Source organism: Antennarius striatus, chromosome 1, assembly GCF_040054535.1.
Source record: "Antennarius striatus isolate MH-2024 chromosome 1, ASM4005453v1, whole genome shotgun sequence".
NCBI classification, from domain to species: Eukaryota; Metazoa; Chordata; class Actinopteri; order Lophiiformes; family Antennariidae; genus Antennarius; species Antennarius striatus.
Window position 1 is genome coordinate 6,518,563 of NC_090776.1, and position 23,401 is coordinate 6,541,963.

The 23,401-nt window shown below is 43.6% G+C and overlaps 1 protein-coding gene across 4 annotated transcripts in view; it reads left to right on the plus strand.

Moving 5' to 3' along the window:
- Window positions 1-23,401, plus strand: part of adamts18 (ADAM metallopeptidase with thrombospondin type 1 motif, 18) — a 149,408-nt gene that overhangs the window by 35,769 nt on the left and 90,238 nt on the right. For 3 of the 4 annotated variants that reach the window (XM_068311285.1, XM_068311293.1, XM_068311301.1), the window contains exons 4-8: window positions 16,529-16,796; window positions 17,166-17,380; window positions 18,888-18,971; window positions 19,081-19,240; window positions 23,040-23,145. In XM_068311285.1, the coding sequence (XP_068167386.1) occupies window positions 16,529-16,796; window positions 17,166-17,380; window positions 18,888-18,971; window positions 19,081-19,240; window positions 23,040-23,145 (833 nt within the window). Of the gene's footprint in view, window positions 1-16,528; window positions 16,801-17,165; window positions 17,381-18,887; window positions 18,972-19,080; window positions 19,241-23,039; window positions 23,146-23,401 lie in introns of all 4 variants that reach the window. The other variant, XM_068311310.1, reaches the window with a different exon arrangement.

Below are 23,401 nucleotides of genomic sequence, written 5' to 3' on the forward strand. Positions count from 1 at the left end.
TGGGTACAGGGACGATGCAGGATGTCTTCCACAAGGACGGGACCCTCCCCAGCCGGAGACTGAGGTCGAAGACCTGGTGTAGGGGTCCGCCCAGTTCGGCAGCACAGGCCTTGAGGAGTCTAGGGGGGACCTGGTCTGGTCCGGCCGCCTTCCTTGGGCGAAGCCTCCGCAACGCAGACGTCACCTGTTCCACGGTGATGGCCGTAAGTGGGGGCGTGGCATGTTGATCCCTCCGGCCGGGGGGTCCGGCAGTTGGGGTGGGGGAAGGATCTGGGTTTGGGCTGAAGTAAGTGGGCGAGGTGGACGGAGAGGGAGAGGGAGAGGGGGAGGCAGATAAGCCGGACGGAGAGGGGGAGAAGGAGGTAGGTGGAGTCGGATCAGATGGGCCGGGGGAACTCAGGGGACAGGCGCATGGAGTGATGGGGGAGCTGAACCGATTAAAAAAGCTGTTAAGTTCGTCAGCTCTCTCCACGTTCCCCTCCGCTGTACCGCGGCCCTCTCCATAGCCGGTGATGGCCCTCATGCCACTCCAGACCTCCCGCACTTGGTTGCGCCCAAGCTGGTTCTCCAGCTTCCTCCTGTAGCTGTCCTTGGCCTCCCTCAGGCAGAGTCTCACTGCCTGCTGAGCCTCTCTCATCGCATCCTCGTTCCCACTCCTGAACGCCCGCTTCTTCCTGTTCAGGACAGCCTTCACCTCCTTTGTTACCCAGGGTTTGTTGTTGGGGTAACACTTGACTGTCCTGACAGGGACCACAGTGTCCACACAGAAGTTCATATAATCTGTTAAACACTGAGCTGCCCCCTCAATGTCTTCCCCATGTGAGCCCACAATAACATCCCAGTCGGTGGTCTGGAAGCAGTCCCTCAGCATCTCCTCTGCTTCCGGGGACCACCTCCTGACCTGCCGTGTTGTTGCTGGCAGCCGTTTCACCAGCGGGATGTAGGTGGGCTGAAGGCACACTAGGTTGTGGTCCGATCTGCCTAGTGGGGGGAGGGGGGTGGCGGTGTATGCCTCCTTGGCATTCGTGTAAAACAGATCGATGGTTCTGTTCTTCCGTGTGGGACAGTCTACACACTGGGACATGGTGGGGAGACATGAGTCCAAGGTGACGTGGTTAAAGTCCCCCGTGATGATGACAAGCGCCTCCGGGTGCCGGGTCCGAAGATCAGAGGTGGTCCCACAGATGGTCTCTCGTGCAGTCTCTGGGTCTGCACGTGGAGGGATGTAGACGGCGAGGACAATGACGTGTGAAAATTCACGCGCCAAGTAGTAGGGCCTGATGCTAACAGCTGTTAGCTCCAGATCCCTGTTGCACAGCGTGGTTTTCACGGTCACATGTCCTGGGTGACACCATCTATTTTTGGTATAAATGATCAGACCGCCTCCCTTCTTCTTGCCAGCGGTGTTCGTGTCCCGGTCCGCTCGTACGGAGGAAAAGCCGGTCAGTCCGACGTTAGCATCGGGAACGTGGTCCGTCAGCCACGTCTCAGAGAACACCAACAAGCTGGTCTCCCTGTAGCGCTGCTCAGTCCTGCACAGCGCCGTCAGTTCGTCCACCTTGTTGGGCAGCGAGTTCACGTTCCCCATGATGACGGAGGGGACCGAGGGTCGGACCCGCCGGCGGCTGTTAGCTCTAGCCGCTAGCCTATCCCGCTTTTGTTTACCTCCCCGGCTCCCTCTGTACCGCCGCTGGATCTCAGTGGGGATGAGATCGCGTATACCGGGCTCTCCTCTAACTTTCATGGACAGCATTTGCTCTCTGGAGTACATGAAAACACTGCTATCCATCGTGGTTAAGTGGATAAGGAAAAGACTTAGGTAAGACAAAGAAAAAGAATAGAAAAAGAAGACATACAACGGAGCAGACGAAAACCTGCGGCTAGCTCGCGCATGCGCAATTCTCTCTCATTTTCCACATTCATCAACTCTTCAAAGTAACAAAAGTACTCGAGTCAGTGTATTAAGTGCAACCCCATTTTTAGTATGAAGATCTAGTTCAATTCACCTGAAATCTTTTTCCAAAAATATTAAGGTTTTTCTTTTTTTCCTTTATTTTATGTGCACTACATGAGGGGATTTGACCCCTCATATAGGCCTATAGGGCCTCCCATACACTAGAGTGAGAGGAAGAATTAGTTATCTTTAAGCTTGCATGTTGCAAATCTCCTACTAGAAGTTGGTGATTGTATTTATTTCCCAGATCATCTTTATCAAATTACGATCCGACAATGTGGCTGCTAAGTATGCACAATCAACAATATTGGAAATTATACTATGGGAAATGAAGAACGTGTCAATTCTAGAGTAGAAGCCATGTACACTTGAATAAAAGGAAAAATCCTTTATATCATGATTAAGTTGATGCCAAATATGGAAAAGGTCCACTTCTTTCACTACCTGTTACAATATACATCCTGTTTTAGATCGATTAACCACTCTTGTCGTGGATTGATCCATATTTGGGTCCAAGACTAAATTGAAGTCTCCTCTAACCAAACATTTTAATATAAGGTGCAGAAGGAACATTTGTTCTAACCCCTGCTTCAGGATTTAGCCATCCTGCGCGATGTCACTGAAGGAGATAGATGTAAAGTATCCAGCTTTAGTTTTTCTGGCACATATTAAAGTAATGTGGTTCAAAACATTGACCTTGCAGACAGAAAGGTCTGTGGACCCTACATTTAGTCAGAGTGATGAAGTTTGAACACTATGTCCCTGCAAAAGTTTCCATTGCACCGTGGAAGATTGATGGAAGGAGAGGATGATTTATGGAAAAATAAAAGATGTGCTGGCAGCTGGATGGACAGATGGATAGATGGTCATTTGTACAGATCAATTTACAAATGCATGGAAAATGCAAGGATGGATGGTTGCATGGATAAGGTGAGAGTGGCAGCCAGCTATGTATGCAGTCACTGTTTCGACAACAAGAGCCACATCAGGGCTTCCCTTTTGTTGTGCCAATTTTTTTTTCACCACCTGCTAGTCCGGGGGAATGGGGTCAGCTCAGCTGAACCAGAGTCCTGTTGCACATGCACGCATGCACGTATGCACGCACACACGTCAGTATGGAAATGAGGAAATTAATGACCCAGAGGTTAGTGGTTATTGGGTCCAGGGGTATCTGTGTTTGTTTTTGATAAATTCAACAAGTGTCTTTGTGCCTCTGTGTAGGTTTGCGTGTGTGTGTCGTTCATTGCACTGCTATTTTGTGTGTATTTAGTGGGTCGTGTAGTGAATTAGGTAGGATTCTGTGGTCAGACGGAATGTGAAAAGTTCAGCCACTCAGTTTGTCTGTCCTCAGGGCAAGTAAGGCCACATCACTAAAGCAAAAAAATAGTGTGCTGTAATGCCAGAAATGTACTTTCAACTGAGAGCAGTCGTCACATTAATGATGCAGGGATTAAAATGTAAAGAAAATGTATATAAATTCTTCATAATGTCCACTGAATGGAATATTGTTCCATCTCTATGTCGATGTTCCGTCTCTAACCGCAGACTTTGTGGGGAAAAATAATGTGGATAATGTCCTTTCTGCCATCTGTCCCTCTTGTGTTTTTTTACAGAGCATTACACAAAACATATCCCCTTTTTTATTAAGATTTCTACATACAGCAGCCAAGAAACAAAACGATGGACTTTTTTTTTTAAAGAAATCTCAATAAGGAAAATGGTCCAATTTAGCTAAACTCAATTAAAAAAAAGATCAGTTCTTCATCAAATTCATTGTGATATCATACTACATACTTTATATTCCACCTAGTCTAAATAAGCAAGGTCGTCTTAAAACTTTGTTATTCCGTGGGTTCTTGTTATTGAGGTAAAGTAGGAGACTTAGCCAATTGTCATAAGTTTATAAAGTTCATTCTTGACAACAGGTCTAATACAGATGTCTGGGCTCCCCCCAGTTCCCTGAATGCCTGCAGTAAAAAGGGTCTTGCAACAGCACAGCTGAGAAGAGCATTTCTTTCTGCCTGGTGTTTCTTATACAATTCAGATAAGAAATTTGCATGAGATTAGTTTATGACCAGTGTTTAGCCGCCCTTCCTTGTCCGTGGGCATTGGACTGTGGTTTCCGGTTGCGGTTGGAATGTGGTTTCCGGTTCCGGTTCATATTAAGAATAAAGAACTGAGACCGTCGCTTATATCGTGTGTGTGTGTGTGTGTGTGTGTGTGTGTGTGTGTGTGTGTGTGTGTGTGTGTGTGTGTGTGTGTGTGTGTGTGTGTGTGTGTGTGTGTGTGTGTGTGTGTGTGTGTGTGTGTGTGTGTGTGTGTGTGTAGATTTAATGAGACAGGGTGATGGAAAAATACTGTGTGTGATTAAAATTAAATATTGAAAAACTACTGAAATAGCAAATAGCATGTCTATAATGTTTAAATTCTTTCATTCCCCCTCTTGGCCTCGAAAAGAGGCAACACTATAAGGCATCAAAGATTCAATTCTTCCAGGGAGGCGGACTGCTGATGGGTAAGCACCTCCTTTAATGATGTTGTATATGCAGGTGACGTAGGTGTAGGAAACTGTTGCATACTCACCATGACTTTGCCTGCAAGTTCATAACCTACCACCTGCTTTGCTGCCTGATCTGCTGCCTCATTACCTTTAGCCTTTATACTGATGTGTTTGCTTTACTATGTCCTGCTGTTTTTGACAATAGCCAATGAGGAAGGCAACATAAAGCTAGCTGACAGTCTCTCAATCAGCAGTCTATGAGCTGTGGGAGCCCCCTTAGCTGTAAGAAAACCTGTCCACTTCCATTCCTGTAGATTCAAGACTGACGCACCAACCATGTAGGCTGAGTCTAAATATACCATCAAGTCTTGTCCATCACCTGCCTCTAGGGCCAAACACAAAGCCAAAACCTCAACACCTTGGGCTGAGGGGTTGTCCGTCATTTGAGCGGTGGAGGTCAGGTCAAAGTCACCAGTCAAGGGGTTGTATTGGATGACAGCTGCTGTTGCCTTCGAGACGTCAGTGTGTCTGAAAAAACAACCATCTGAAAAAAGAATTAGTTCCATAGACAGTAGTGTGGTTTGCATATCTAGGTGAGGTTTGAGGCTACTCTGAACCAGAAAAACGCATTCATGTGATGTCCCTGAAGTACTGATATGGTCCGCCATGTTGACGCCGGAATGGATGTACTTGATGCTAGGGGCTTGAAGAATCTTAGATAATGTAGTTTGTGGCAAAGTAGAAATGGTGAAGGCCTGAGACGCAACAAAAGATGTGCCTGAATGTTCTGTGAGAATGATAAGTGGGTGTCCTCGGACTATGTGTGCTGTTTTGGTTATCAATGTAGCAAGGCCTGCCGCATATCCAGCGCAAAGCGGTTGTCAACTCTCAATTGGGTGAAGATGAACACTACAATACATCCAACATTTGTCTTTCTCCTTCAACCTTCTGATACAGAACGCCATTAGTGACACCATCTGAGATAGAGACATCCAGATGAAACACAGAGCCTGAATTGGGGGTGGCTGAAGCAGCCGCCGTCTACAAAACAATGGATGTTGTGGCTACTGTAATTGCACAAACCCAAAAATGCTAGCATGTCTTTTCCTGCTTCAGGCCTCGGATGGTTGAGGACAGCAGAGCAATGACACGTGGACACTGCCGAGCCGTGTGCTGACACAACACGTCCCAGGAAAGCAACTGACTTCCAGCAACACTGTAATTTCTTTTTGGACACTTTAAAACCACATGAGAACAATTTCCTCAATAAACACTCCGTGGCTTCTAAACAAATTTCCGGTGTCTCACATGCCAATAAGAGATCATACACTTATTGTACTAACACGAAACTTTCTGATAACTACATGTCAGGCAACATTGTTTTCAAAGCTTGATTGAAAATTCCAGGGCTGTTCTTAAATCCTGGCAAGAGTCTAGTGTATTGCAGCTCCATGATACCAAAACACAAAGTATTTTCTGAAAATTGGATGTAGAGGAAAGCAAAAGGAAGCATTTGCCAAGTCCACAACTGTAAACCATTTGAATTGAGGTGAGAGTGACGTCAATACCCTATATGGATCAGGTACAGGTAGAACTGGAGATAGCGTTAAATCATTTATGGCTCTGATATCATGGGCCATTCGATAACTTACTCCGTCTGCTTTTTGAACTGGCCTCAATGGTGTTGACCAAGATGAATCTGATTCTTCCAGAACACCAGCATCCCACAGTCCACATAGTGTACTCTCCATCCCTTTGTTTGTTGCTTCCAGCCTTGGATACTGTTGTCTGCAAACAACTTGTGCATCAGAAATGTTTAGTACAACGGCAGGGTTATCTTTACAATGCCCTACATCAAATGGACCTGTAGACCATACCCCTTCAGGGATAGAATCTAACATTACCTGGCTATCCTCATGATCGATTAAGTCTCAACAATGTTTGCGTGAAACGAGGTGATGTTGCAGTGTAGCTGTATCAGTGATGGAACCTAAAATTCTGTATAGTATAGTTGATGGTGAAAATTGAACTTGTGGAATTTGTGAATCCTGTCAATCGGTACGGCTAACTAAGCATTTGACCATGGGTCATGAGTTCTCTAGACTCGTGCCCTGAAGACACAACCAATGAAATGTGGGGAACTGATGTGCTTCCCATTTGAAACAATGTGTTCTGTTTGTGTGTCAAAATTGTGCGTGCCGCAATGCCTTCACTTGAGATGTAAATGCGCTTGGAATGTAGCTGCCAAATTTCGTCTATGTGTGATCTCAACCTATCTTTGTATGTTTCATCATGGTCCCTATCATAAAACAGTGTGTAATGTAGAAGATCGATAGGAGGCAGGTCAGGTGCGGGACTGAATTCAAGGCGTCCACATGGCATACACAGAACACATGCCAGGGTGAGCAGAGGGTGTCTCTGGTTGAACCTCTGCTCAGTAGATGTCAGCAGTGAGTGAGGTTGGAACTGGTCACATCAGTCACTGTCCATTGTGTCCAGCTTCACTGCATTGACTGAGGCATAGGTGTATTGAAAGTGGAATACGTGGCTCCAGTGTCTACCAGCCCAGTGACAGTCTTATCGAACACAGTCATAGGAAGCATTGGTCCCGCCGTTCTGTTGCTTCTGGGGCTGCCGAGGCATCCCTAGGCTGTCCAGTAGGGGTCCTCATCCCCCGGTGGCACTGTTCCACCAGTGTAGTATTGACCATGCTGCTGTGGTCCAGGCGGTCCCCTTGGCCGGTGGGCTGTTTGGTGCCCATGGATAGATGCCCCCTCTTCCACGTCCTGGAGCAGGTGGAAATCCTCTGCCTCGAGGTGCTGGTGGACCGTACCCTTGTGGTGGACCCTGTCTGGGTCGAGTCTAAGTGCAGCGGCGAGCTCAATGATTAAGATCGCCACAAATGAAACTTCCAGGCTGAATACCCGAGTACGGTCTGCTGCCACTATAGCTTCCACCTCTTCCTCGTCCTTCCCGTTGCTGCTGACCATTTGGCCAGGCAGTTGCCGTGATACACCAGTGGTTCCTCCTTACCATCCCATGGGGACGAGGTACGGGGGTTCCCACGGGGTGTAGGATACTCGTCTCTCAGCACGTTAAACAAGGCTCTGGTGAATGGTCCGAACGGTCTCTCTGCCCCCACACCATTCAGACCCGCTGCGGTTCTGACAGCTGAAACTTTCACATGGGTTAGTGCAGGACCTAACAATTGCAACACATTTCCTACTGCTAAATTTTGGCCTGAGGTTATGGCTAACATGTGTACAATCCATTGATCCGCTCCCTGAAATAGGGGCAGTAATTTTTTGTAATGCCTTTGACATCAGTAACGGTTTATATTCTCTCAAATTATCTTGCCGATCACTTCTCAGGGGCATCTGACGATAAGACTTACCACTGCGCATGTGTGGCGGGTATCTTCTTCCTGCCCTTCGTCACGAGGGTGTACTGCTGACTCAATGCACCATTCATTCTCACCTGCAATTTGATTTGTCAATTTATACTCAAATGGAACTCCACATGGGATGCCAATAGCATCTGTGAAACTGGACTGTCCTCAAGGATCGTGGTGTATGAGTTCAGGTGTGACCATGTTGTCACCTCAGGCTAAGACACAGATGAGCTTGAGTGAATTGCAAGTGTATTTTTCATAAGTCAGTTTCTAAATCATAAATTTCTTTTGGTATTTCTCACAGAAGTGGCAACATCTCTCTCTCTCTCTCTCTCTCTCTCTCTCTCTCTCCTCTGTCTACTTTGAATTGTCCTGTTCTCGAATGGAATGTTACTCTTGTTTTCAAAATGGATAACCTCCCTATCATAAGTAAAACTATTATCCTTGTTCATAGGTTCTGGCTGCCGTGGGAGGGCCCATCCCCTGCCACCACAAAACCACACACAGGACATGGGGATGTGTTCTGCTCTTTTCTAAACAATTCGACGGAAACACAATTTTGAATCACACCCCGGGTTAATTTCAAATAATCTTCTATTTTTTACAATTTCACTCTTCTCAAAATCTGTTTTAAGACATGAATAACTAAAGAATACTTTAATAATCCTACAGGGAAATTATTTACCTCTGTTAAGTACACGTACAGTCATACGGCATGCGTTACACAAGAATGCACAAGAATACATCTATCACAGTTAGACAACACAGTATTCACACTAAATAAAGGGATATGTTGTTGGGATAAGGAAAAGAGACATATAAACACGACTGTATAGACAAACACAACAAAACCTAACAGCATAAATACAGTGCAGAGATCACACAAGAGCTCATAGATCCCATTGGATCTCAAGCTAGATGCCCACACGATGGGGAGACACAGGATCTCAAGCTAGACGCCAGGTGGTACAAAACACGTCATCGTCAATCACATGACGCTCAAGTACCACACAGCAGATCTCCCGTTTATCACTTCCCCCACACTCAGTAGTAGTTTGATGACCTTCCTCTCCTTGACTTGTTTTAAAAGCCTCATCTTTATTTTTATTTAATTTATTATTTGTGAGCTCGTTTTTTCTGGGATCAAAAAAACGGTCTCGTCAGATCTTCAATCAGATTTACAGACCATTTGTTCAATATATCAATAGTTTAATTTGCTTATTTGGCTGGAGTTTAGTTTTTTATTTTTTATTTTGGCAAGCTTGCATAACATTTTACCCCATGTATCTGATTTTCACTGTCTTCTCAGATGTTGCTATTCTGAGTAGTCATTCTTAGCATATGTAGAAGTGAGAGTTATCATTGGTGCAGACTCAATGGACATGTTGATGCAGGAAATAGGTGATGAGGAGGTGATGGGCAAGTTTGGTATCCAGAAGAGAAATTCAGAAGGACAAATGGTTGTTGACATTGCAAAAAGGATGGAAACTGCTATAGTGAATACTTTCTTCCAGAACAGGCAGGAACACAGGGTGACCTATGAGAGTGGAGGTAGGAGCACACAGTTAGACTACATCTTGTGTAAACGGTGTAATCTGAAGGATTTCAGTGACTGTAAAGTAGTGGTAGGCAAGAGTGTAGCATAGGATGGTGGTGTGTAGGATGATTCTGGTGGTGAGGAAGATGAAGAGGGCAAAGGCATAGCAGAGGAATAAACGGTGTAAGCTGAAAAAAGAAGTGTTTAATGACATTTAGAAAGGAATCTAGACAGGCTCTTAAGGATAGGGATGGACGTTTATTGACAGGTGCCAGTAGTGTGATGGGAAGATGAAAAGAGTACTTCAAAGAGTTGATGAATGAAGGAAATGAGAGAGAACAAAGACTAGAAGAGGTGACTGTTGTGGACCAGGAAGCATCAAAGATTAGTCAGGATGACGTGAGGAGGGCATTGAAGAGGATGAAGAGTGGAAAGGCACTCAGTCTTGATGATATACCTGTGGAGGTATGGAAGTGTCTGGGAGAGGTGGTAGTAGTTTCTGACTGGGTTGTTCAACAAGATCTTAGATAGTGAGAAGATGCCTGAGGAATGGAGGAGAAGTGTGCTGGTGCCCATTTTTAAGAAAAAGGAAGATGTGCAGAGTTGTGGAATCTACAGAGAAATAAAGCTGATGAGCCATACAATGAAGTTATGGGAAAAAGTAGTGGAAGCTCGACTAAGGGCATAAGGGAGCATTTTTGAGCAGCAGTATGGTTTCATGCCAAAAAAGAGTACTACAGATGCAGTATTTGCTTTGAGGATTTTGATAGAGAAGTACAGTGAAGGCCAGAGGGAGCTGCATTGTGTTTTTGTAGATCTGGAGAAATCTTATGACAGGATTCCCAAAGAGGAACTGTGGTATTATATGATGAAATCTGGAGTGGCAGAGAAGTATGTTAGAGAGGTGCAGGACATGTATGAGGACTGTAAGACAGTGGTGAGGTGTGCTTGTAGGTGTGACAGAGGAGTTCAAGGTGAAGGTGGGACTGCATCAGGGATCAGCTCTGAGCCCCATTTTCTTTGCTATGGTGATGGACAGGCTGACAGACGAGGTTAGACAGGAATCTCCATGGACCATGATGTTTGCAGATGACATTGTTATCTGTAATGAGAGCAGGGAAGAGGTAGAGGAGTTGTTTTTTTTAATTTTTTGATTAATCACATTCAAACATTTTACTATTTTACATTAGATGAAAGCACTAAAGTGCTTCAGAAGAAGAAGATTATTTTGCAAAAAACTTCAATCACATTCAGAACATTTTACAATTTCTCATTAGATGAAAGAACTAAATGCTTCAAAAACACTAAAAACCAATAAATGAAAGGAAATACAATTTAAAAATTAGTGCGTTATATCAGGAAGTTTGCAAAATTGAGTTGATCATCAACTAAAGTGCATGGGACATTTTTGTGACACCAGATGTTGCTAAAGTTATTTAGGTCTTTTATCGTTTTATAAAAACCAAATTCGAGTTTTAAGCGATATCTGATGTTACAGCAAAAAAACAGGAGCTGCTTCTTGAACAGTATTATTTTCAATTCTCCTCTTCGTGGTCACATAAATTGCGAGTTTTGCCTCTCCAGAGATAAAATTTAAAAGCTGCCACTTTCTTTGATTCGATTTATTGTACCCAGCACCGTAGATGAATTTCTTGATACTAAAATTTTCACTGAACAGATTAAAAACATTCGTTAGAAGAGTGAAGAGCACTGCAAGTCTCCCACACTCACTAAAAGCATGAAAGACTGTCTCATGAAGGGGGCAGAAGGGACACTGGCTGGACACAGCAGGGTTAAAAACAGAGATAAAAGCATTGGAACCGATGGCACCATGTAAAATTCTCCACTGGAGGTCGGCTGTTTTTTTCTTGAGGGGAGGTTTGTATAGAAGTGGGTCAGGTCCATTTCCCGTCATCCTGTTTGCCCAGGTAGTGGGTGGTCTGTCACACAGGCCTTTCTTGTTGATTACTTTTACACATTGTCTGTACAGTATTTTTTTGTTGGCCGTGTGCAAGTTGATTTCTCGTTCATCTCCGAGGAGAGGACCCTGCAGTTCTCCAAACAGGGGACTGATGTGGACCTCAGGGAAAGGATCTTTGCTGTCCGGCACAGTCCCTGTACTATAGTCCAGGAGGAGGCTTCTCTCCTTCCCGGAGAGTCTTTGCCTCCACAGTTGTAGCACCCTCTGAGCCACCCTGGTGGACTGGATGTTCAGCAGGGAGCTCACAGCCTGGGCATCCGCCGACACTGGCCTGGCGTTGTCCAGCTGCTGGAGGGTCATGGTCCTGGTTCTGCAAAGTGCTGCAGACAGCCCAGGTGTGGCTCCACTGCAGACATCCAGCCTGGCTCCATGCCCTAGTGGTTCCTTCAGTAACCAGAACAGAGAGTCAGAGCTTTTTCCTGGGCTGCTTTTAAATAGGGCCCATGACTTAAAGACACCATGATAAAATTGAGGCAAACCATTTAACTTTAGAAACTTGGAGTCCATTGAAAACAGTGCAGCATCCAGGTCCAAGTTACTCACACGTTTTAATATGCAGCTGGCCACCTCTCTCCACGTCAGATCCGCTGGTCCAGTAAGAAACCGCTGGATAAACTGTAATCTGAACGTGACTGTTCTACTAGCCAGGTGGATTTTTTAAGTTTCCCTTCTATTTTTTCAATGACGCCCTCCTAGTTCATCCTAGTTGTTGTCTCATTTCCCAGGTACACACCGAGATATTTGAGACCATCAGTCTTCCAACACAAGTTTTGAGGAAGAACCGGGAGGTTGCCATGCCACTCACCAACAGCAAGGGCTTCACTTTTGCTCCAATTTACGTTTGCAGCAGTTAAAACATTGAATGAGTTTGTCAAACCCACCAAAACATCAACATGCCTTTGGTTTTTGATAAGAACAACATCATCAGCATAGGCAGATAAAAGAATGCTCTCTCTAACACCAGGTAAAATCAAACCGTCGATGCTTTTGCGGATTTTACAGAGGAGGGGTTCCAGAGAGAGTGCATAGAGCATCCCAGACAGAGCACAGCCCAGCCGGATGCCCCAGTGCACCCTGAAGGGGGCATACAAACTGCCATTAGAAGCTAGAGAGGTGGAGGTTTGTCCTGGATAGGAGAGGAATGAAGGTTAACCGCAGTAAGAGAGAGTACATGTGTGTGAATGAGAGGGACCCAAGTGGAAGAGGTTACAGGGAGAAGAGATCAAGAAGGTGGAGGACTTTAGGTACTTAGGGTCAGCAGTCCAGAGCAATGGAGAGTGTGGAGAAGAGGTGAAGAAGTGTGTACAGGATAGGATGGAATGGGTGGAGAAAAGTGTCAGGTGTGATGTGTGATAGACGAGATTCAGCTAAAATGAAAGGTGAGACCAGCGATGTTGTTTGGTCTAGAGACAGTGTCACTGAGGAAAAGACAGGAGACAGAGCTGGAGGTAGCAGAGATGAAGATGCTGAGGTTCTCTCTGGGATTGACCAGGAAGGATAGGATCAGGAATTTTTTTAAATTTTATTTTTAATTTTATTTGTTTAGCACATGTTCTGTACGAGTACAAAAACTGTGTAAGATGGGAATGAAGCCTTATTAGGCTTGTACAGAGTTCCACACCTGCCTGTATCAAATTCAAGACATGTAGGCTAAACAATCAACTGAAGAAAACAACAAAAAATTGCGTGTTGATTCCAAGAAGAAGAAGGCAGCAAAGACAAATCACGCACAATCTGTACAAAAAATGGATTAACAAATCTGTTAGAAGAACAAATGCAAAGATCAGGAAGACAGAGAAGGTATTTCATCAGACAATTTTTGAAAACAGAAGGAGGATATTGGTGTTGGAGTGTTGGGCTTAATTCACTCCATAGCTTAGGACCTCTAAAAGTGATGTTGAATGAGTACATCAGAGGGACAGCACATGTTTGAGGTTTTGGAGATAAAGTCAGAGAGGCCAGACTGAGATGGTTTGGACATGTCGAGAGGAGAGTTAGTGAATATACAGTTCCTTGCGAAAGTATTGGCCTCAAAGAACTTTTTGACATTTTGTCACATTTCAGGCTTCAAACTTAAAGATAACAAATTGAAAATATTTTTTTAAGAATCAACATGTGAGATCCAGTTGTGAATTGGAACAAATTTATTCAACATTTTATATTGTGTTTAGAAATAAAAAACTGAAAAGTAGGACGTGCAAAAGTATCGGCCCCCTTTGAGTTAATACTTTGTACAACCCCCTTTTGCTGCGATCACAGCCGCAAGTCTTTTTAGGTATGTCTCTAAGTTTTGCACATCTAATAACAGAAATATTTTCCCATTCCTCCTTACAAAACAGCTCAAGTTCCTTAAGGTTTGATTGAGATCGTTTGTGCACGGCAATTTTCAGATCTTTCCACAGATGATCTTTTGGATTGAGGTCTGGACATTGGTTTGGCCATTCTAACACCTTTATATGGTTAGTTTTAAACCATCCCATTGTAGTTTTGGCTTTATGTTTAGAGTTGTTGTCCTGTTGGAAGGTGAACCTCCGCCCCATCCTTTTGCAGACTCCAACAGATTTTCTGCCAGAATAGCCCTGTATTTGGCTCCATCTGTCTTCCCATCAACTCTAACGATCTTCCCAGTCCCTGCTGAAGAAAAGTATTCCCAGATTATAATGCTGCCATCACCGTGTTTGACAGTGGAGATGGTGTTTTCAGGGTGACGTGCAGTGTTACTCTTGCGCCAAACGTAACGTTTCGCATTCAGCCCAAAAAGTCAAATTGTGGTCTATTCTGACCAGACCACCTTGTTCCACATGTCATCTGTGTCTCCCATTTGCTTCTTGCAAACTCTAAACAGGGCTTTTTATGGTTTTCTTTCAGAAATGGCTTTCTTCTTGCCATGAAGGCCAGATTTATGCGGAGTACGACTAATAGTTTGTCTTATGGACAGATTGTCCCACCTCAGCTGTGTATGTCTGCAGGTCATCCAGCGTGATCATGGACCTCTTGGTTGCTTATCTGCTTAGTTTCTCCATTGTTTGGGCTGAAAGTTTAGAGAGACAGCCAGGTCTTGGTAGGTTTGCAGTGGTTTTATGCTCTCTCCATTTTGATATTATTGCTCGCACAGATGTTTAAATCTTGTGAAATATTCTTGTGGAAAAGTTCAAAGCAGGAATGGGATACAACTGTTTCCCGGACCTGCCTGGTGTGTTCTTTGGTTTTTCATGTTGTTGTTTGTTCTCCAGTGTTCCTTTCACAGACCTCTGAGACCATCCCACAGCAGTTGCATTTAAACTGATACCAAATGACATGTAGGTGCACTCTGTTTGTCATTGTTAGTCATTTAGGTCAACATTGGATCATTCAGAAGTTGTCAGGGAACTTCTGGAGTTGGTTAGCTGAGTTGAGAGAACAGGGGGGCAATACTTTTGCACATCCTACTTTTCAGTTTTTTATGTGTAAACACAATATAAAATGTTGAATGAATTTGGTTCCACTTCACTATGGTCTCACATGTTGTTGATTCTTAAAAAAAAATCAGTTTGTTATCTTTAAGTTGGAACCCTGAAATGTGGAAAAATGTCAAAAAGTTCTTGGGGGTGCAATACTTTTGCAAGGCACTGTATTGGTAGAAGGATGCTGAGTTTTGAACTGTGAGGCAGGGGGCCTAGAGGAAGATCCAAGAGGAGGTTTATGGATGTAGTGAAAGAGGACATGAAGGTAGTTGATGTGAGAGAGGAGGATGTAGAAGACAGGGTTGCACTATCTCTTTCTGCTCTGTGTTTTTAAAACGATTCAGATAAGAAATTTGCATGAGATGATATGATGTCTTCTGGTCCAATTACTGTATTGGCCCGAATATAAGAACCCTGATTATAAGATGACCCCCTCTTTTTCAAGACTCAAATTAGAAAAAAAATACTTTTTGAACACCAAATTTAATTTTTGTACAAAAAATAATTACAATACATCTGAAACAAATGATTACAATAGTATATTCAATATATTAGATTGTATTGCAATTATTTGAAGAATCAGCCTCATTTATCACCATCATCTTGAAGTTTGCATCATAACTTCTCCTCAGCTGACGGTTAACCTGACCGATCTTCGACCCACTTTTCCCCTGATTGTCGCTACAGTTCTCCATTTTCTGTTTCCTCTCTTCTCTTATTTTCTTTTCTTTTCATTCTTACCGCTATTGTTTATTTTTCTTCTTCGTGACAGGGGTTCGCTTTGGCCTTGGAGTTAAGTTCATCATTCGCTTTAAAGATATCTGGCACCATCTAGCGTTGTGAATGGGTATAATGTCTAGACCCCTAATGTAAGATGACCACGACTTTTTCAGTCTTATTTCAATGCAAAAAACACCATTTGATATTCGGGCCAATACGGTAGATCATGACGAGTGTTTAGCCGCCCCTACTTCTCTGTGTGGGCGTTGGAATGTGGTTTCCGGTTCTGGTTGGAATGTGGTTTCTGGTTCCGGTTTATACTGTACTGTGTATAAAGAACTGAGTCGTCGCCTATGTCCTGTGTGTGTGTGTGTGTGTGTGTGTGTGTGTGTGTGTGTGTGTGTGTGTGTGTGTGTGTGTGTTTGTGTGTGTGTGTGTGTGTGTGTGTGGAAATTTACTGAGACGGGCATGGAAAAAGTGTGTGATTGAAATGGAATATTGTGAAACTAGTAAAATAGCATCTATATAATGTTTAAATCCCATCAGAGTTGAAGTGGCAAATCAGGATAGGCTGGAAAGTTAACGTTATGGAATCTGAAAGGATATCTAAATGTTGCCTCGCATGTGAGCTGTTTCACACGTGTATTGTACCATTATTGCAGCTGTCTCTATGTATATAGACAGGGTACATACAGTGACTGGTTGACTTTGTAATCTACAACACAACCAATACCATGAACATGGCAGCATGCAGGTTGTCGGATCGAAAGCAATGTTGGTCCTGCAATTCAATATTTTTGTAGTATTCAAGATTGTATTATTGAAAGGTCTACGCTTTGACCAGCAATACCCTGACCTGTGAAGATTCAATACACAGAGAATGACTTGTTTTATATTTTACCAATTATGAAAAGATGCATATTGTTCATGCATTGTACAACTGTACAATTTGAGGTTAGGTGTTTTTTAATTGTCCTTGCCGTTGTTGTGTCCATCTTGCAGTCAGGCCTCATCCGTTTGTCTCAGGAGGAGTATTTGATTGCTCCACTACCTCAATATCTGGCTGAAAGACACAACTACACTGCCCCTGAAGGGCACCACCCACATGTGGTCTACAAACGCTCAGCAGAGCACATTGTTCATAGAAGATCTACTAGCACATCTGCCACCAGACCTGACCAGCCATACCTTCACCACAATCAGCATCATCAGCATGACCACCAGCATGGAAAGCTGCAAAGGCAACATTTCTGTGGGCCCCGCAAGCAATGTATGTAAGGAACCTTATTTATATTCCTTATTCCTCACTTTCTGACATTTGTGTATTTGCAGTGAGGAAGAGAAGTGATTGTATAGTTTTCAGTTCAATTCATTATCACCGTTTCATAACAGGAGGCAAGGACAGTTGACCATGAACCTCTGCAGCCTGTGTACACAGTTAAACCTTCAATGTAGTACTGTATTTAGCTTAATTTTGAGGTGGAAAGGAGCTTGGGTAGTGATTTTTTTTGCCATTTCCACTTCAGAGCATACATTCTCATCAGTGAAAATACAGTGCCTTCATTTCACCCTCACTGTCTTTATCTTCATCTAACCTAAATGTTTCCTTACTTTTATCCTTCAATTTTTCCTCTTGTAGATATTCCCAAGCCTCCTTCTAAGGATACTTTCATCATGCCTGATGAGTATGTGACAACTGAGACAGAAGGACAAGGGAGGGCAAAGAGATCGCCCATTAACTCCAACAATGCTGGAGGCCTGAATGTGGAGACCCTAGTGGTGGCAGACAAGAAGATGTTGGAGAAACATGGCAGGGACAATGTCACAACATACATCCTCACTGTCATGAATATGGTGAGGGCATGGGAGGAGAAGGAAAGGAAGAGGTGGCATAGAACATATGACACGAATGGCTTAAAGACTTATTTTGTGATCAGTTCAATTCACTGTCAGTCTTGAATTCTTCTATTTATTCCCACTGTGTACACTGTTATAGTTTTAATTAAATTTTTATTGCTATTTTTACTTTTCCTACAGCTTTTACTACAACATGTTTAATTATGACTATTCAATTAATCAACTCAAGTTTGTCAGTGTTGTCATCAAGCACAGCATTTTCTAGCACAAGCACATGGTAAGGCGTGGTGAAATTCCCTGTAGACCAGATCATCACATTTAACAGTGCTCAGCACAGTTTTCACAGTCTAAGAATACCATTACATCAGACCTGTGAATTGAAATGCAGCTACTCTCTCAAGCAGTCAAGCTCTCAAGACTATCAATCAACTTTTATTTATATAGCGTTAATCATATCTGAAGACATTTCAAAGCGCTTTACAGATAGAAAACCAACAATGCCCTCCAGAGCAAGCATAAGCGATAGTGGCGCGGGACAAAATCCCTCATTGAGTAAGAAACTCCGGGCAGGACCCAGGCTCTGGAGAGTGGTCATCCGCCTTGACCTGTTGGTTGGGAAATAGAAATACATTGGGAGAAGAGAGGTCAAGTAAAAGAGACGGAGAGAGAGAGAGTGAGAGTGGCAGATAGGCCAGTTTCATGTCCATAGTGCGCTGTCGCTGAATTGGGGGCAGGATTTCCAGGCCTTAGGGTATCCTGTCTTCCATCCGCGTTCTCCACCTGTGGAACAGAGGCACAAAGACAATGGCAGTATTGTGCAGAGTATGATTTGACAGTAGTAGTAATAAATTTTAAGAGCATAGAAAAGAAAGCTAAGGAGAAGTGACAGAAGCTCCAGAGTATCTCCCTTTAACAGGAGAGACGGAGAATATACCCTCAGGAGCCTAAGCCTATAGCAGCATATCTAGTGGGGTGAGTGTTATTTCTAATTGTAGGCTCTATCAAAAAGGAGGGGTTTTAGTCTACGAGAGTAAAGGGGCCAGATAGCTAAAGCTTCTGCCTCCTGATTTACTCTTAAAAACCCGACGGGTCACCAGAAATCCTGCAGCCTCGGATTGAAGGGCCCTGGGTGGGTGATATACTTCAATAAGATCTTCAATGTAAGATGGAGCCTTACAGTGGAGAGCTTTATATGTAATCATAAGGAGTTTGAATTGTATTCTATAATTAATCGGGAGCCAATGAAGTGACGCTAGGGCAGGAGAGATGTGTTCTCTCCTCCCAGTTCGAGTCAGTAAGTGGGCAGCTACATTCTGAACTAATTGTAGAGTCCTAATAGAGGAGTTAGAGCAGCCCGATAATAAGGAATTGCAGTAATCCAGTCTAGAAGTAACTACTGAACTAGCTCATGGGAACCTTTAGAAATCTCCGTGATTCCTTCTTTTTTGAATTAGATTTGACTCTTGGGGGATTAACATGGAAACTGTTTTAAACTTTTCTGTAGGTTTCCAGCCTTTTCAAAGATGGCACCATTGGGACAGATATTAACATTGTGGTCGTTAGCTTGTTGCTACTGGAACAGGACCCAGTGAGTCCACAATAATACAATTTAACAATAAATTAACTTTCCACTGGTTACTTGATGAAGATTAAATATTTTGATCCCTATATCTCTGATTTTCTCTTTTCTTTTATAGCTGGGCTTGACCATCAGTCATAATGCTGACCAGTCTCTCAACAGTTTCTGTCAGTGGCAGTCGGGTCTGGCGGGGAAAGGTGGCAAACGGCATGACCATGCTGTTCTCCTCACAGGACTGGACATCTGTTCCTGGAAGAATGAGCCCTGTGACACCCTGGGTAAGAACTAAGCTATACTTGCCCTAACTTTAACCCTAAAAAAGCAGATCTTACTTTGCACAAGACTTTTCTGTGAAGTTTTCAGAAATTATATCATAGAAACCATTGCTTGGCATAAATGTTCTCATGTCTCAGGGTTGTGTGATGGCACCATTTGTCCTTGGATTTGATCTCAAATTAATTTTGTAGAAAGGTAGAGGATAGGGTGCTTGATGAAGAGATTTTGAGGCTAATCCTTAAGATGGCATGGATGCAGGTTTTTTTTTTAATGAACTCGTCTACAGTGATATTGTGTCCCACTCTACTTTGGTTCTGATTGGCTTAGCTATGGCCATGACGATTTCTCACATATATTATTTCATACAATGAGAAACAACATACCAAGCCAACCATAGGAAGGGTAAGGTGAGTCATGGCATCACCATAGTAATATTCTTTTTGGATATGTAGACAGAGGCAAAGATTAAAAGGTGTGGGCATGCATGGTTGTCTGCGTCTCTGTGTGGCTCCGCGGTGCACTGGCGTCGCACCTGGAGTTTCCCCGCTTCACACCCTAAGACAAGCAGGGATAGGCTCCAGCTCCCTGCAACCTGCTCAAGCGGATGAAATGGGTTGAGAAAATGAATCAATGAATGAATGAAAGGTAGGTTGGGGAGAGGGGGCTAGATGAAAAGATTTTGAGGCCTATCCTTAAGAAGGCATGGATGCAGGGTTTTTCTAATGAACTCGTCTACAGTGACACTGTGTCCCACTCTACTTTACTACTGATTGACCAAGCCAACCATAGGCATGGTAAGGTGAGTCATGGCATCACCATAGTAAGATCTTTTTTGGATATGTAGACAAAGGTAAAGATAATAGAAGGTGTGCATGATTGTGTGGCATCGCCGTGACCCGCAACATCAGACAAAGCGGTTACAGAAAATGGATGGATGGATGGATGGAAGTTTTTTAAACATTGCACTAGTAGTGAAGGTAATTTGACAGGCAAATGCAGAGGAGACTACAAGAGAAAAAAATCAGTTATTAAACCAGGTGTCACACAGGATGAGGTCATGTTAACTCGACACTTGACTATTTTCTTATAGGAGGAAAAAGGCAGCTGGAGCAACATTAATGTTATCATATCTTAATTAATTAACAGTATGATGTGTTAACAGGGCGGCACAGTGGAGCAGTGGGTAGCACTGTTGCCTCATAGCAAGAAGGTTCCAGGTTTGAATCCTTTCTAGACTGAGTTTTTTTGTTTTCTCTGTGCCTGCATAGATTCTCCCCATGCTCTCCGGCTTCCTCCCACCTCTGAAAACATGCAATTTAGGTGAATTGATCACTCCAAATTGATGAGGTGTGAGTAAGTGGATGAGTGGTTGTTTGTCTTTCATGTGGGTTTGTAATGCGCTGATGACATGTCCAGGGCATACCCCACTTCTCGGCCGTAGTCAGTTGGAATAGGCTCAAGCATCACACATTAACCCCATGGCGCAAAAGCATATCCATTTTTTATCAAGATTTCTACACACAGCAGACAAGAAATAAAACCATAAACACAAAATTTTGTTTGAAAAAGAAATCTCAACAAGGAATACGATCCAATTTAGTATTCTTGTCTTATGTTTACTGTTTACTAATTGTGCAAAGGTTATAATATGTTGTCTTGTGCCTCATATAACAATGTGATGCAGTAGAAAAACACTAAGCAGTACTACATGAAAAACTGGGTGAAGAAAACATCTCTGGAGGAGTTGTTGTTCTAAAAGTAGTTATTGCCTGACAGGTCTAAGCTTTGACCAGCAATACCTCACCTGTGAAGATTCAATACACAGGGTGTGACTTCTTTTATATCTTACCATCATGAAAAAATGCAGTTTGAATACAACCGTACAATTTGAGGTTAGGTGTTTTTTTAATTGTCTTCGCCCTTTTTGTGTCCATCTTGCAGTCACATTTCATCCGTTTGTGTCAAGAGTATTTGATTGCTCGACTACCTCAATATCTGGCTGAAGATTCAATTAAAGGACTAGATGGTACAAATCCCGGGACTATGCATGGTAGGGATGTCTTCCTCTCTGAGCCAAGCTTGTGCCTGACTGCATACCTTAGTAGAGTACGAGCTGCTGTTTTACGGCCTTGGTTAACCACTGGGACACATCATCAGTTATGTCCTCAGATCATGGAGCGTTTTGGCCAGTTATCACAATACGCCCTCAGCTGAGGCAGGCCCACCACAGGTTGATCAGACCTGGGTGTGTGTCCCAGGGCTAAGCGTTTGCCTTTGCAGCCCAGATGGTGTTGCTCCTCTTAAGCCAAACCAATGGCTCGTCCACCCTGCAGTATTGGCCAGCTCAGAGGACAGGCACAAAGGGGACAGGCGCACAGACAATGTGTTTAAGTGATGCTGGGGTCGAGCACAGGGGCATGCTGGGTCCTTTCCGAACATTAGGTGCAGATTTATGGGAGATGCCCTTACATCATATGTTGCTCGAACGATGAAACTCAGCCTGTTGGATTCCATGCCCCAGAGTTTGCTCCACGTGAACTTCTTCTTCTCAACACCCTCCCTCATCATCCACCAGCCCTGCTTGGCTTGTTGTGTGGCTTTGCCGAGTCGCCCTTGAGCTAGGCGCCGTCCCCCCTACAAGCTGTTCAGTTGGGGCTCGTTCGAGAAACCGCTGCCTGTCATTCTGCCTCCAAATGTGTGTAGTTTGATGTGTATTAACTGCATGCTTACAGGCCCCCTTGTGTGTTGTGTTCAGGGGGCCTGTATACTGTTACAAATACTAACCTGAGTGACTATGTAATTTCCCCTTGCGGGATCAATAAAAGTATACTTCTTCTTGTTCTTGGAACGTCTGGTTGCTTCCTCCTGTCGACGCACTTCCTCTACAACCATAGTTTGCCGCTCAGCTGTAGATGCCTTTCGCCAGAGAGGAGTTACCGTTCCAGAGCCAAAACCTGCTCTGCCTTGCTGGACATGGCCCACTACTTCCTGGTGGAGGAGGGCAGATTTGGCATGTAGAACAGCTGTGGTTGGGGTCTACTTTCTTCCTGTTGCCAAGTTGGGAAGGGCACCTCTCACGAAAGGGTCCTGGGAATCAGTGAGGGACATCTCCAGTTTCACCTTGGCACACTTGAACTCTTTAACGATGCTGGAGATTGGTAGCGACAAGGCTCCGTCACTTTAGAGTCCAACACCGCTGAAGCAACTTGGAAGTCCCAGCCACTTCCTCACATAGGATACAACTACACTGCCTGATGGGCACCACCCACATGTGGTCTACAAACGCTCAGCAGAGCACATTGTTCATGGAAGATCTACTAGTCATCTGCCACCAGACCTGACAAGCCATACCTTCAGCATTATAATCATCATCATCATCATCATCATCATCATCATCATCACCGGCATGGAGCTGGTAGTCATGGTGATGAGCTTGTGACTCAAACAACTCATAACTGAAACAAATTTTCTCCATTTTAAAATTAATATAATAATCTTCATCCGTTCCCACCTCGTAAACAAGACCCAAGCCCCTCTAAATTATGGGGAAAAAAGTAACCAATAGACATACTGTACATACTTTACCTGTGCATACTGTTAGACACAACATTAAGGAAATTAATTTTTACATTGTCATAAAGATATTTGACATTACCATTGCTTCCACAACCCACTGGATGGTACTCCAATGGCCGCCATTGGGCCATGGCTCACTGGCTGAGAGTAGTTGTTATAGTTAATGAGTAAGTGCTCTGTCCATCAAACACCATTATCTCTTCTGCTCTTATTTTGTGTATGCAGGTTTTGCCCCCATCAGTGGAATGTGCAGTAAATACAGGAGTTGTACCATCAATGAAGATACAGGACTTGGCTTGGCTTTCACCATCGCTCATGAGTCTGGGCACAAGTATGTTTAACAGAAATTACACCATGATAAAATTCATCATTCAAACATGTTTTGGAAAGTAGATTTTTTTTTTATTCTACAAGACGATAAAACAACCAAACTTGATACCAATGTTGGTGGAACTTGTACCTGTTTAATTAAAATAGATATAATCTTCTTCTCATTTCTTTTTTTTTTGTCTGCATGTGTCATAGTTTAACCACATAAAAGGGGGTCAACTTTTTATGAGATCAATGCTTGTTTTAGTCTTTCAGCA